Consider the following 16,174-nt stretch of genomic DNA (forward strand, 5'->3'; position numbering starts at 1 on the left):
CTGAGATTAGTGAGTAGTTTTGCTCCCATTTGTCATTTCATTCCTCTGATGAATTATTTCGGAGAGTAAATGACCTATTAAGTGCATGAACTGTAGGCCTACAGTAAAAAGGAGAACACACTCTTTTAAATGGGGTCTGTCCCCTCCAGAGGGCTGGTGTATTATTAAGGAGACACATTAAAATGTCGTGGGTGGGGGGGTCGGGTTGCTGGAGAAATGTGAGAGGAGAAAGACTGCAGCCGTGCTCCCGAACCAGAGCAATAATGAAACAATAATAAAATACATTACTTCTTCACAGCAGCTTACAGGGCAGGTTTGTATTTTTTTTCCAAAGCAGTTACTGTTTCCCTGGCTGTAATTTTTCTCTCCATTTTAGCTGAGAAGACATGCCTTTGTACTGCGACTATTGTAAGAGATGGGGAATAAAAACACAGTATTTTCTTGGTGCAAAAGAAAAATTCATTTCAAAGTTCAGTTAAAAGCTGACATGAGCTGCACTTCAGAACGCAGTTTGGCACAAAACAGGCACTATGACTTCTGTCTCCCTTTTCTTACAGGGCAGTTGTGCTACGAAAGGATCACTTCAAGGTCAGTTTGGAGAGGAGGAATTAGTGCAACGACCAAAAACTCACTTTTTGTATCAGCACATATGGCATTTGAGTGTTAAGGTATCTGAACCGTTCCTTTTCAAGCTGCACCAATAAGTCTTCTCTGTTTAAACAGTGGGATACATGTGAAATTAATTGCTCTTGCTGATAAACCCAAACACAATCATTACCCGAATCTCCTCGTTTTATTATCTTTCAGATCATGTTTTGGGGTTTTTAATTGGCCACAGATTTCCTGTTTTGGCTTACATGCTGACCAACCCTAATTTCCAGCAGCAGGCCACTGTTTCCAGTAAAAGTCTCCAGTACTACCAGCAACAAACAGCATTAGCGACCTGCTTGCTGAACTCAGTGGAGCATTTAGCAGCTTAAGAGCCTGATATTTCCCTCAGGAGTTGGAGGAGATCAGCAACAGAGAGTATTGGGCGTCTTTTTCATAAGGCAATAATATATCAAGGTTGTGTTTACATCTTGCTGCAATTAATGCAGGTTTAAATAAACCAGTCTCTGGTGGCTGCATGTTGGAAGTCTGACAGCTATGCCTACCCACAAACAGCTGGCTGCTGAGCCGTAAGCGGAGGTGTCCGTCAGCCGGAGCCTCCAGGAAGCGGAGGGGGAGCTGGTCGACCTGCAGCGAGGCCTCCTTCACGTTGCGCTCTGCCCTCACGTAGTGCCACTGCCTGTCATTCAGAGGGAGGTGGGACTTCACGGACAGGACCGCTGGACCGTTTCCCACATCAAAGGAGAAAGTCACCACTGAGGGAGCTGGACAGCCAGTGGGGAATCACGCACACACGCACGCACACGCACAGGCAGAAACACATACGACAGCCAGGTCAGCCTGAATGTGATATGAGGTGTTTCATGCTCCTCTCTATCCTCCCTTTTCTGATGCAATGCGATACAATGCTGCTGGGAAAACTTGATGACCTGAATAGATTTATGAGGGGGCTCAGCTGACAGCTCGTCAATATTTCACAACGTCTCCGACGCCGCGGCAATACATAATGGCTCCAAATATCCTGAGAGCTCCTCCCTCAGGTTTGTTGAACAAAACTCACTGTAATCAACAATTTTCTGAATCTTTTTTTTTGCAGCAGCAGCAGCAGCACCTTGTAATGAATAGACTCACCCTGTGCTGAGGACGTACAGGATCGTGTCCCCTGGATTGTTTGATGCAATCATAAAAACCTAACAACTACGGCGTATTTCTTTATCGCCCCTCGTGTAAACAAGTCAATCTGTTGCATAAATATATCTTGATTGTATGTCCTTTTATTTCCCCTCCAGTAAATCTACAAGGGAATCTTCACCCATCTGGTGTGTTCATTACGGATTCCAGCCTCTCTACATGGGTAGTAAGTACATGCTTTTGACGTCTCCTGTGACAGCCTGACGTAGCTGTTGACTGTGTCATTAGGACTACATCACACAGTGCAGACCTGACAGCCTGCTTCTCGGGGAAATTGAACTGTCAACTACAGTACAGCTAACATTTCCCTCTGAGAGAAGGAAAATAAATATCGCTGACAGCTTTTTGTGTGTGTTCTTATGTATGGCTATTCCTATTTTTCATTTTTTTTTGGTGCATTTTGTGTGCATGTCCTTGTAATGTTGCTTCTTTTTTTCTCCACTTCTCTATTCCAGTCTGAACGTTGACTCACAGCTGAGCTCCACTCTGATGAAGTCCTTGAGGCCCTGGTTCTCCAGAAACACCCCTGAAGGAGCGCTCGTCTTGAAGTAGAAGGAGATATCGGAGGCGAGCTCGGCCTGCAGGGTGGGGAAGTAGAGATAGGAGGACTCCTGGTAAAAAGACGCCGCGTTCCACAGGGACTCTGAAAGGAAAGGAGAGATGAGAGTAAAGTGGAGGTTGGAAGGTTCATGACTGAAGAAGGCTGCACACCAAATACGGAGACTCATTTGTCTATTTTTTTTCCTTCATTTGCAACAACAAAATGCAATGTTAATGAAATATGACCTGATCTGTCACCAGTGTTACCAGTGTTGTCTGGAAATGAAACTCTGGTCTCTAGGGTTAGAATTCACACAAGCAGCAGTCTGTCTCGACCTCCCAAAGAGGTTTTGTGATGTTGAAACAACAGGACACTCTTTCATCTCCGCCGTTATTTACAGAATAGCAAGAGCTCCACAGGAGGAGATCAAAATAGACAACAGTTTAGTCATTTTAACCAACAAACACTGCTGTTGTCTCAGATGATGTCTTTGTATGTCAGCTTATTAAAAAGCTGAACCTTTTCTGCTTTTTAATGAGCTGTTTTATTGGAGAACACAGAACTTTTGTTCGGAGAGTTCTGTGATTACCAGGGTTAAATAACATAAATGACTTTATCCCAGAATATCGTTATCAAAGGTTCTCTATTCGACATTCAGAGCATTAGTCAAGCAGCAAACTATATGTAGAGATATAGAGGAGTCATTTCAACAGAGAATAAAGTAACTCTCTCTCTCTTCTTTGTGCAGTAACTGTGCAGTTACAGCGGATAACGCTCTACACAACGACGGCCTCTACGCTGAAGAGAAGCGGCCAATCTCTGGTTCCCCTTCAGGTTCACTCTGCTAGCTCTGTTAGCAGAGTGAACTTCTAGCTGCCGACTCAGCTGTCACCATGTTGAGAGACGTGTGGAAGGAATAAACTGGCTCTGAATATCAAATGAAGCACCTTTAAAGCCAGAAATAACCATTTCAAGGTAGTAGCCTAATATTGTCTAGAAACTAAATGAAAATGACCAAAGCGATTTCTTCTGTCAGCAGTGTTTGACATAAGGCTGCACAATTATGGCCAAAATGATAATCACAATTATTTTAAACAATAATGAGATTACCATTCTTTGTCATGATTATTAATTGATTTAAGGGATAAAATATGTTTATTTCACTTTCACATTTAAATAAAGCGCCCTGCCTGTCTGCTCTCTTTTACACAACATAATATACAGTATAAACTCTTCTACTCTGGTAAAGAGCATCATGGTCTATCGCTGTAGGCATGACAACTCCCAAAAAAAGAAGCCAAAACATCTCGATCAATATTGACCTTTAAAAAAACATTTTAAAGGTCAATATCACAGTCGATCATGTTCATTAAATTGTGTGAAGCCAAAATTGTGATGGCAGATAATTGTGCAGCCCAGGTTTGACATACAATTATTTGCATTTAAAAAAAATATTGTTTACAGTTTATGTTCAAACATTCATTATATAATAGTCCAGCTTATGAACAGAAATGTGGAGAAATTGTTTAGCAGTAAGAAGGAGATTACTTCAAAAAGGTCACAATATTGTTTCTGGAAATATTCAAGCTGTCTTGTTCAGAACTGAAGACAAATTTGACGTCTTTAGGAAAGTTAGTAACTCCATTTGGATCTAAAATGACACCATGGGGGTCTGGACTTCATTTGACTGCAGATGAGCTACTAAAAATGCCCTTGCCCTTTGTCCAGAGCTCACTGTGGGACACGGAGCAATGAATATCTACAAACTATTTCATGTTCCAGCTCTGCCTCCACCCTCCCCACTGCGTCTCACCACGGTTTGGCATCCCTGTCTGGCTGCAAAAAACTGGACTTTTGAGAATCCGGTTTTATGAGGTAACAGTCCACACAGCCAGTTGTCCGACTTGTAACAGAACAGATTAATTTGAACCCCTCTATCCGTGGATAAACATACGAGGCATAGGGGCATCATCTGAGCTTGGATTGCCTCTGATCAGCCCCCTTAAGCCCGGGGAATCAAGGCCTCCATCTGCAGCCAAAATCTGGCACAGTAGCTCCAACACTGAGGTGATCACCTACTGTCTCCATAACAACGCAGAGGGCCGATGTGGTAGACGGCCTGCGAGCCCGTCCGGTTGGTGTCTCCAATCACTATCTGGCTCACTGGCAGGTGGTCTTTATAGGAGAGGATTCCTGTGTCATTAGCCCTGTGGCACACACACACACACACAAAAAACTGAAATAAATAAATAGCAACACAGTGCCCTCGGGGTAGATGCCTTTCTGGGAGGTCCAGATAAAGGCATCCATTCTTCTGCATTAGTGCAGAACGCAGAGTAAACACATTAAAAAGGGAGCAATCTATCACAATGCAGACAACTGCCTCTGGAAATATGCAAACTGAGCTGAATGGAGAGAAGCTTTGCAGTGGATTAACGTACGGCAAACAGAGACATTCAGAGCGTCTAATACTCCAAAACTATAATGCAGCCTTTGTTTCTTTTTTCCTTCAGTGCTTAAAAAGTCTTATTAGATTGACCATGATTGTATGTATGAGCAGCAATTAATCATTCTGGAGATTAAATTGTTGGAAGAAATTGGCAATGAATCTGTGCGAATGGAGCGTAGAAAGACGAGCAGAAAAACACACTGAGCAGAGTCTTGCTGCTCTGTGAGTGGTTCTAGTGATTTAGGAATATTCTCTCTGAATTGATTTTTTTGAATGCTTAATGGATGAATTGATTAATTAATCATTAGAAGTATTTCTATGGAGATTGGTACAGTAGTTCATGAATAAACCACAGATTGATGATAAGACTTCACTGGTATTAATTATATTTTTTCTGGTAGTCTTGATCGTTTTTCTTTCTCGTGTTTGTTAATTCATATGTGGAACTTTATATTTAAATCTCCTGTGGTACACTTAGATCCTTAGGAACACCTGAACTAATGTGGTTTAATGAAACGCTTGTGCAATAAATCCATAAATCCTCTCTTCATGAAGTTTGTAACGTTAATTTATTGTGGTTTTGTAGAAGTGTTGATTCACTACATCTCAGAGGTACATATAGTACTTTTTACTGTACTACATCTCAGAGGTACATATAGTACTTTTTACTGTACTACATCTCAGAGGTACATATAGTACTTTTTACTCCTCTACATTTGTCTCTAAGGTTTAGTTACTTTTCAGATGACAGTATTTCATCCCTGAATATTATGATCTTTAGACCAGGGATGGTCAAATCATTTTGACTGTGAGCTAAACAATAGTAACTGTGTAGTTTTCAACCAGTTCCATGGCAAGAAAATCCATGTTCTAGACCAAAAAACTCCACGTGCCATTAAAAAATTGGTATAAGTGCCCACTTCAAATATCATGCTATTTGTAAATATGTAGATAAGTAAGGTTAAAAAAGGCAGATGTTGCCTATATTGGTCTGTGTTTATGGCATAAGGGAACACTTAAATATTGACGACCACAGCTATAAAATGCAATATACACATTACTGCAGCAATATAGCTACAAAAACATCATAAATTAAACTAGGTGGAAAAAATAAAACAAAACATCTCTAAATAAAATATATTTTGCAAAAAAAGCAAGAAAATACTACCATGCGTCAGTGTCAGCGTCACAGTTGCAGAAGTAGTTCATGTCGATGCAGTTCTCCTCCAGGCTGCAGGAGCACTGCTGGACTCCAGGCAGGAAGCCTCCCCAGTAGCTCCTCTTCTCTCCCTCCCAGTCCAGCCACCAGGTTAGAGGACTGCCGTCTGTAACGACACACAGCGGACCGTCAGTGACCACGGCAACGGCCTGCTGCCTGCCAGAGCTGGAGCTGGAGCTGGAGCTCAAGTAGGTCACGGTCATGGGTTATATTTGGAGGATTGCATTGTTTCGGTTCACTGGTTTTATCTCAATATGCAGAAAAAAAAAGTACATATGGAAGGGCACTGAAAAAAAACACATGTGAAAAATGTATAGATAAGTATGCGCCCGAAATCAGAGGCAGCCGTGCAGAGAGGCTTCCATAATATGAGATATTATTGTCACATTTTGTCCCTCCTCTTCAGGCACATCTTCCTCAAAGACTTCTGCCGCTCACTATCTGTCCACCTCAGACTGTTTCACCAGATTTCCTCATTCATAAACTTTATTTTATGCCTATCTGGTCACACCAGGCGGAAACCTCTGATTTTGAAAAATGGAGTCAATGCTGAAGTGTCTTAAAGCTGCATTCTCTCTCCTGTCCACCAGGGGGCGACTCCTCTGGTTGTATAGAAGTCTATGAGAAAATGACTCTACTTCTCTCTTGATTTATTCCCTCAGTAAACATTGTAAACATGAGTTTATGGTCTCAATCTCTAGTTTCAAGTCTTCTTCAATACAGCATGATGTTCATTTAGTAAATGATGCTCCATTTAGAGTCAAACAGACCATAAAGCAGGGGATGCTTTAGGGCGGGGCTACACACTGAGTTCCTCTTACAACTTTAACCAATTCACAGCATGTTTTCAGATAATTTAAGTTTATTGTAACATTTTGGTCGCCAACAAATGGTTCAGCGTTCGGTTGTACTAAGCTCCACCCTCTCGTGTCACTTCTGGTTTCCAAAAAAACCAAGATGGCGAAGACCGAAATACCGTAAAACGGGGCTTCAAAACAGCAGTCCATAAACAAATGGGTGATGTCACAGTGATGATGTCCTCGGGCAATATGACCATTATCTTTTATATCTCGATTACCATATATGTCACGATATTGCACGTTTTCTGGTAAGTCACAAAAAAATGTACTATATGAAGGAAACCCATGGTTTTGTATATTCTTGTGTGAATCAAATACTTGAGAGATGAAACGTATTTTCTCATTTAAACAAGAACATTAGTTCAGAGAAATTTTAGTTAGTATTTGCATGTTATTATCAATTTCGATTACGTAATTATGTATCACAATATCTGGATATAGGATGTCACAATGATATGATTCCATCGAAAGACGATAAATGATCATATTGAATTATCTGCCAGCCCTTCTACGTCCACTTCCTTTCTACAGTACTAACTCCCCTCATCAGCCCTGCAGTCACATGACCTCCTGCTCATTCACCTGCTCACCTGTTCCCCGAGTCCCTCATCACTCACTCGCTGCTTAAACCAGTCCTGAACTTCCTTTGTCCGTTCATCATCGTTGCCGTGCGGAGCTTTTGTTGCATGTCACCTGTAAGCTATTCACATTAAATCATTTCACTGTCCCTGTCTGCCTCGACCTTCATGCATTCCAGTCGTCCTTCTCCTGCTGCACGCGTACTCCAGCTGTGACCCGTTATATTTATAATAAAAATACAGCAAATAAAAGTGGGAATGAAGGGAATTAAATACAAATAAAAAACAGATTTTTGATAATTAGAACACTTTGGCCATAAGTTAACAGATCAAGTTTTCAAGCACACATCATTTTCTCTACTTGTTTGCTTTGGAGCAATATGCAACATATTATATAAGAATGCACAAACACACACCTGTACACAGACATGTATTTATTTTATCAACTCTTGGCTGTTTTAGATTTAAAAGCCTAACCAGGAACATGACTCAATATATTTTACATCTGTTGCATTGCTTAATTGTATGTGACAGTGTTTATCTGTATGGTCCCTGTTGAATAATGTTAAATGTTTTTTGCTAATTTAACCAAATTGGTTATACTTTTCTTCATTGCCTAAATCAGAATCAGAATCAGCGTTATTGGCCATGTATGTGTATGCATGCAGGGAATTTGAAGACATACACAGAAATAGACAAATAAATAGACAAATAAACAAAAAAAACATGCACAACAAAGAAAAACAAAGGTAATCATGAACATTTAACTGCTATGTACACATAAATATAAACGCAAAATATATGTATTTGAGCACAAAACACGAAAACAATGAAAATGTAATGGAGATAATAGTGCAAGAAACAAAACAAATAAACAAAAACAGAAATAGCACCAGAGAGCGCAGTATACAGGCTTCCATCCACTGCGCCATCTTAATGTAAATGCATTTGTTTTGGTTCTCTGCTGCTGTTTTACCACACAGTCTGTGTGTCAGTGAGGGGGAGCCATACATTAGAGGCATTATTCATTACCTCCACGAGCGGGTTAAGTGGTCCAGCCTCAGTCATCTGTCACACAACGTGCATTTGAGATGAGGCGTGCCAGCGCGGAAAAGCCCATTAAGCTACATGTCACAATACATAATCAAGTGTCACATGCTACGATGCCTTTGTCCTACCCGGCGTGCATTACAGCTGCATTAGTTGATATGTATAGATACACATGTCATATTCGACTGATGCAGCAGAGAACGCCCCATCTCCATTAATTCACTCTCCTCCAAACAGGATCTGATGGGCTACTGATGTGATATACGACGGGGAAACGGATGAGACAGGATAAATAAAGAGGGCTACAACAGCGCTGGCCAGCAAACACACATTTGCATTACAAAGGTTGAAAAATAATAAATAAAAATAACACTCTTTATTGTCTTTAAACCACCTGTCCCTGTGCTCACTGCATCAGTTAACCTCCTTATTCTGCTGCTTGTTCTTGTTCTTAAGACACTGAACAGGTACACAAATAAGAGAAGGCAACAATCGATGCTTCCTGAAGGAGGAGTGAGTGTCACTCTCTCTCCCCTCAAATTGGATGGATTTTGTCAGGACTTGTTCACAGCAAGCAAAGGAAATGCATCTTACTCGCACGTTTACGGAGAATAATGGAAATCAAAATTTTGACATACTGCTGTGTGAAGCAGGGGTGCATCGATCTGTCCTTTTTCATACTCGATAGCAAAACCTTGGCTTTGGGTATCAGCCGATACCGAGTACCGATCCGATACCAGGGTTTAATTAATAGGCTGTATGTCTCACTGTGTGGAGGAGACTGGGACTTTTATTTAATGTTTAAGGCAACATAAGGCTCAACTTGCTAACTTTCTAAAAAAAGATTAACAAATAAATAGATAGATATAAGTTTACTGACATGTTATGTGCCAGGAACTTTTTAAAAAAATCTCAAAATAAACAGGAATTACAATTCAAGTGTAAACTTTTTTAAATGCAGCAACAAATTGTCAAAACAGGAATAACAATTCCGGTATATAGAATTGAATTGAATAGATCGGCCTGATCTGATCACTAGCATAAAGCCCCCACAAGCAGCTGCTAGAGTCTGCAAAGTCCATTACACATTTTTTCACGCACAAATAGTAAATTGAGATTCTGCTGGTGGCATTCAAACACTGCACAAGAGCTAGATGTCGTTAAAAATTGATCAAAACAAACAACTAAGAGCGCGTTCCTACAAGTTCTACAAATTTGATTTACGAAAATACAAGACACATGTCAGCAGCTGCCGGTTGGACAACATCGGTCTGAGAGCTCGTCTCTTGCACAGATGTTTAACGAGACATAAACTTCAATAAATTGATCTGCAACACTGAACAATATACAAATAGGAATGTGAAAACAACAAGAAAGGGTTACCTCTAAGCAAATTTGAAGGAACATATCATAAAAGAACAACATTTTTCAGTGCTTGTGCACTTACATTTGGGAATCTGGAGTTCCTACCAACCCACAAACTGTAAAATAAGATAAGCTACCTGGATCAGAAAACATGTGATTCAAAAAAAGCTATTCAGATTTGGCTCCCCTTCTTATGTCACATACGAGCTCATTAGATCACCATATTTTTCTCGCAAGCCAAACAGAGCAAACTGGAGGGGCTTTTCAGGAGGGGCTCTTAAAGAGACAGGCACTAAAACGGAGCGTTTCAGACAGAGGGTGAATACAGGTGTATTTCCGACGGACAGTAAAAGAAGAATAACATGTTTTTTATGCATGAAATCATGTAAACATGTTCTAGTAGAAACCCTTAATATAAGTATGAACCTAAAAATGAACATGATATGTCCCCTTTAATTCATCACAAGTATAGAATGAGCAAAAACAGTGCAAATCGAACCACAATTCAAGACTGACAGTAAAGAAGGTACACAGTTAAACTCTTTGCAAAATGGCTGCATTTATAAATCCAGTTGACAGCTTTGAACAGCTGCTGTTGTTGTTTACCCTTAAGTTAGCGTGTTAAGTGTATTTTTGTCCAATAATGAATGTGAATGTGTTGTTAAAGTATGTATGATATCAAAAGTGATATTGTTTGCGTCTAAGCGCTCGGCAGAGTGAAGAGCTTAAAGAGACGTATGACCTTCTGTGCTCAAACAACAAAGGCAACCATCAAAAAATCCAGAGTCTTTCTGAAAGTGTTCATGCGCTATAAAATCGTCAGCGTCCTGTCTCTCTTTTATGTCTGGTGTGATAATGGACTTGTTTGTTTGCGCACGCATGGCACCGAGGGAATGGGGAATCTGGGACTTCATGAATGTTTCATGATTTAAGAGCAAATGTTTGGATGTTTGGGGAGACCGTAGGCGCCAAAGCAGTTCAAGATGAATGCACACATACACACACACAGAAAAAAAACAAAAAACGATTGGAGACCACCTCTCGGGTTATTGTGAAAATATAACAAGGAGAGCGAAGCAGAAGGCTCGGGTGTTGCAGGCGCAGCAGCTCGCGATGTGACGAAGCAGAGGCCGCCTGACTTTAAATTCACAATGTAACAACAAACAGTCCCCGATGCTGCAGAGTACAGAACAAATTATTCACTGAGGTCACGTTCTGATCAACTTGAGTACTGAAAAAAATAGCAGCACCCTTATTTATTCGAAACCAGCGATGCAGTTGGGGTTCCAATGCAAAAGCCTCCGGCGTAATTATGTAGAGTTGCAGCACATACAATGCTACATCATCTGGCTGCTTTGGCCAATAAAATATGCACAAGCAATAGGGCTGTCAAATCTGGCCAGAAATTAAGTTTGTTTATTATTGCATAGGTTCAAACTATTTGAATGTCTATTTTTTTGCACATTATGTTCAAAAGAGGGCAAAACCAATACCATAAAAGACATAAAGTGGTTTCTGTCAATTTATTGCAAGCCCCAGCCAGAGCCAAACCATCTGGTATTTTATTTTGAAAATGTATTTTTAAGATACATTTTTTCGACTAAAATGTGTCAAACAAGTACCAGACTCCTTTAGGGAATGACTCAATGTTACTGTGTGACTGTGACTGTGAGTGTGAAGTTATCAGTGACGTTAAAGCTTATGGCAGTGCAGTGTGAGTGCAGTTTATTTACTCCTCAACACCCTGAGCCAAGCTCCTGTGTCTTACTTCCAACCTGCTGACTGAAGTGAACGGTGTTAGCCCTGAAGTCAGGGACAACTTCGGCCAAGGCTCACTCAGAGGGAGACGCTTCAGGCTAAACATTGCTTCCAACACATGTTTTCTTTCAGACTAGTGGAAAGAAAACAACCAAAATACACAATTAAGTTTTGTTTTTTTACTACTTTGTCTATTTGCGTATGTAGATTTCTACTAAATTCATCCAAAGTTAGCAATGGAAATGCCTCATTTGCATATTTAATAACATTTCAGAAAGCTAATGTCAGTGATCAACTGGTGAAGTTTGATGGCGATATCTATTAGTTCTTTTTTTACCTGATTCACCTGTAGTGTCTTCAAAATGTATGTCATTTTACAAAACATATCTTTAAAGGCCGTTTTCTCAGATTCTGAGCCAGAAATCTCCACTTCAGAAGCACTTACTGTGCTTTGCAATTTTCTTTTTCCAGTTACCATTCATAGCCCTAATGAATATGGAACGTTTTATTACTAAGGCATTTTTGTTATGGTTGTTGGAAGTATTTTCTGATTTATGAAGTGATACAAAAATATATACACAATTCTCTCTGTAAAAACCTTTGAGTCTAATATGTCATTAAAATTAAACAAGTATTTTGAACCTTGCTTTGTCCAATGATCAGATTTCGGTTCTGAAAATGTATGCAATTTAGCACGTATGTTAATAAGATAATCATTTGCATATTTAAACAGACATTCTCAGAAAGTTTGGAATAAAAAAAGAATTGTCTTAGCAGCACTAAGCATGAAACTGCTGCGTTTTTTCTAAATGAAATATAACTTTACATAATTGAATGTTGAATTAAATTATCTTTTTCACAACTCAAATATATTTGTATTTGAATTGATAATATTTGTTGACAGCCCCAGCAATTACACATTCCTGCTAAAACAATTATTTCTACTGAAGAACTCTTTCCTCATAGTATTATAAACCGCTGTGGACTGGATTGGCGTCTGATAAGCCTTCAGGCGCATTGATCTGTTACTCAAACTACATGTAGACTTCCTGGATCGCATTTCATGTCTCACCAGACGCTTCCACCAACGCAGGCCCTTGCATTTAAAATAAATAAATAAAAAAGGCAGTGCTGTTTTTAGTCTGAACACCCACTACGCCGGCTTCATCTGTAGATCCCAATCTGTTTCGCAAAAGCAAAGGACAACAGTAGAACGTCTTCTTCCTTCTTCTATGACATGATAAATACAAAAGTGTGCATCACAGCCAACATGTGGTCAAGGTTCGGATTGACGACCTTGTTACTTTGCTCGGTCATGGACGTTCAAGGATCCAGATTGAATCCTGTGTCTCTGCATTAACTGTTCCAATATCGCTTCATAGCAAATATATATAAAAAACACCAGTTAACCCAGACTATCATATATTTTTATGCAGCCACACCCACAATCCAAAAGTTTATTTGTCTAGAAACAATTATACAATCTCAGCTCAAGCTCACTGCAAGCAATAAGAACATGACACTGACCTTTAGTATTAAAGAGGCGGGACTTCTTGCAGTTGTAAACCACTTCCTGTTGGCACTGCTCCGACTGCGTGACGACGGCGCGGAGCTGCTCGGCCGAGGCGCTGTAGTTGAACGTCATGATGTAAGGCTTGTGAAGGGAGGAGCCGAGCACCGTGACTGGAGACGTGATGTTGTGCGCCAACACCGTCCACACCTTCTCCTCTGAAAAAGTAACAACAACAAAAAAAAGAAATATGTTAGCCTGGATCCACAGTTCACGCGGGTTTTGCTCTAAAAACGATGTTAGTGGGGACATCTCACAAATCTGTGACATAATGAATGCACTTGGAACCTTTCAGTTCCACAAGCAGAAGAAATTATCGCTGACAATCTGCATTTCCTGCTTATACAGTACGAGACACTTGAGTCAAGAGTTTGCACAATAAAATCAGACGAGGAATCCATCCCATTACCATCCCTGCTCAGCTTTCATTATCTGGATTTCATGTTTACTCAGCCTTAGAGTAAAATCCCTCTCCACTTTGTGATTATTCACATCAGGTTGTTAGGTTTAGCGCTATTTACATTTCTTATGGATTCCTTAATTGAGGTCAAGCAGAGGCATATCTGCTGCTGAACCATTCGGCTTTGTGAAGGGGGGAAGACGACGGCAACACACGGAAATGCCAGAAGCAGACAGCGGAGGAGGAGGAAGTGAGGCTCTCCTCTGTAACGTCACCACTACATTAACCTTGCACAAAGGACAAAGTGTAGCCGAAGAAGTTGTGACAGCCCGGTGATGAATGCTGTCTCCACTGTGTCAAAACTTAACTCAATGTGTTTTGTCCTACATGTCATGAGAGCCGCGGAATCGGGACGTGTCCGTCTGCCTGTCCGTCAAATGTCAGGTCTCTCCGGTGATGGCTCAGGTGACGCAGAGCACATTGTGTTCCTCGCCGCCGAAAGATCACACTGAACGCAACGGGTCTGATGGTGGCGATACGACGGAAGGTTCAGACCGGAGACATAAATCCAACAGGCCTGGCAAATTACACTACAGTAATTATATACAGCAAATAATTAAAGGTCAAATGGGACTGTAAACTGATTACTGTGACATTTAGTTTGGATATTTGTGCATGTTTCCTAATGATTTTATTGAGTCCTCGCTCTTAAAATTGCCCCTCCAGGCAGATTTCAATGTTTATACAAATCCTCTTTTGTGAATCATCTTCTGTTTAACATTGTTTTGTCACTTAAGAAGTAGAAAACTCTGGATCTGGCCTCTCCCTGCCCTCCACCGCAGCTTATGCTAGGTTTTATTTTTATTTTTATTACAACTCCCCTACATAAGAGCAATAGACACAGACTTTATAGTTGTTGTTCTTTTTATTGTTTTTTCTCTTTCTTTGGCGTTTGTTTTGCTCTTTTTGTCTCTGAGTTGTCATTTTGAGTCTCTTTGTGGTTGTTTTGCCACTTTTTGTAGAAGTCATGAGTCTCTTTGTGTCTGTTTGCAGCTTTTTTTTCCTTCAGAGGAAACATTGGAGAGATTCAGCCCTACATATTTGACTCAACAAGTAGTCCTTTGTGTATCCAAATCGGCTACTTGCAGACGTATCAGCATCTTTTCTTTCGTTTATGTTGTGTGTTAGCTTGTTACTGCAGTAACTGACACAACGTTAGTGGGTGTGAAACATACAATAATATGTAGTCCTATAGTGGAATATTTTGGTAGATAGCCAAAGGAAGCTACAGGTTCTGGTTTAGATTCCCCAAACGTCACACTCTACCATTTTTACTGTCAAAAAATGGTAGAGTCATTTACTGTCAGAAAGTGTCTGCCAAATGACTGTAATGTGATGTAATGTAAATCTTTCACCAGTCTTCAACTCTAGCTCTCTGAAAATTACAAGTCTGCTCTGAGCTGGAGGTTCCAGGGTTCTCTGGTTGTGTTTACCATGTCGATGTGTGTCTGCATTTGCGTATTAGACAGAAAATGTGTGATGATTTAATATAGCTTGCACACAAGGTTAATTATGAGGTGCACATCAAAATTCTTCATTCGAGGAATGTGAAAACACCTCTCTAGTGACAAACTTCGCAACAAGTCAGTATAGTCAAGGTCAGACATTTTAAGTGGACGGACGGAGCAAAAATGTGCATATTCATGGTCTCCAGATGAATCGTCGAATAGTTTTGGTAAAAGCCTGGCATATGCATCATAATCAGGTCAAATCTAATGGGCAGATCTCAGTGGAGTTTATTGGGAAATATATATTTCTAAATTGGTCATTTTTTCTACAGCACAACCCTCAGTTTAAAATGTCAGTCTGGCACAAAAAAAAATCTCATAATTTAATGACAGACTGCCATGAAATTTACTGAGCAGATTAGGGCTCCCAAAGGGAATAACCCTTTTGACTTTAATGACCCAACGCTCTAATGAAAATTGCAGACTCTAGAGCCTACTAGTTTAGACTAGCTTGTTAAAGGGTGACACTTTTTTTTAATTTAAGAAGTCATAACTTGGTCACGGATGACTTCAGCGAACCCTTAAAAGCACAAGTAATCATAGCACTATAACTCTTTTTCTCTTTTAGTTAAAGACAGGATGAACTCTGATGACTGACAGCACTTTAATCACGCAGAACTTTAATGCTTCTGATGTGTGTATATACTGTACGTTCTCTGCTGTCTCAAACAGCTCAAGCATAAATATATAATAAATTTGAGCGTTGTAAGTATTATTTGACGGCAAATGGACTGCATGTTATCAATCATGACAGATAGAGACAGGACGGAAAAGAGGCGTCTCGTAAAGATTTACTCACTTACAATTTAATGGACCTTATGGAAATCTCCCCGCTCACAAGCTGAGTGGCATACATGTTACCGTGGTTACCAAAATATTTATACAAACATACACGAGGCTTATACGGATTGATTAAAGGCTCGCTTTCCAGAGCGGTTCACAATCAGCAGATGGATTTAATAGTTATGCTTTTGAAATCATGATGAAATCATTTGTCTATTTAAAAAAAACAAAAA

General features: G+C 40.1%; 1 protein-coding gene across 1 annotated transcript in view; it reads right to left on the reverse strand.

The window, feature by feature from the left end:
* cntnap5a (contactin associated protein family member 5a) overlaps nucleotides 1–16,174 on the reverse strand; it is a 71,852-nt gene that overhangs the window by 17,886 nt on the left and 37,792 nt on the right. The window contains exons 11-15 of the mRNA XM_054615065.1: nucleotides 13,148–13,348; nucleotides 5,959–6,115; nucleotides 4,421–4,548; nucleotides 2,273–2,443; nucleotides 1,155–1,373 (exon numbers count right to left, since the gene is read on the reverse strand). Of these exons, the coding sequence (XP_054471040.1) occupies nucleotides 1,155–1,373; nucleotides 2,273–2,443; nucleotides 4,421–4,548; nucleotides 5,959–6,115; nucleotides 13,148–13,348 (876 nt within the window). The remainder of the gene's footprint in view (nucleotides 1–1,154; nucleotides 1,374–2,272; nucleotides 2,444–4,420; nucleotides 4,549–5,958; nucleotides 6,116–13,147; nucleotides 13,349–16,174) is intronic.

The sequence above is a fragment of the Anoplopoma fimbria genome, chromosome 16 (genome assembly GCF_027596085.1).
Source record: "Anoplopoma fimbria isolate UVic2021 breed Golden Eagle Sablefish chromosome 16, Afim_UVic_2022, whole genome shotgun sequence".
Classification (NCBI taxonomy): Eukaryota; Metazoa; Chordata; class Actinopteri; order Perciformes; family Anoplopomatidae; genus Anoplopoma; species Anoplopoma fimbria.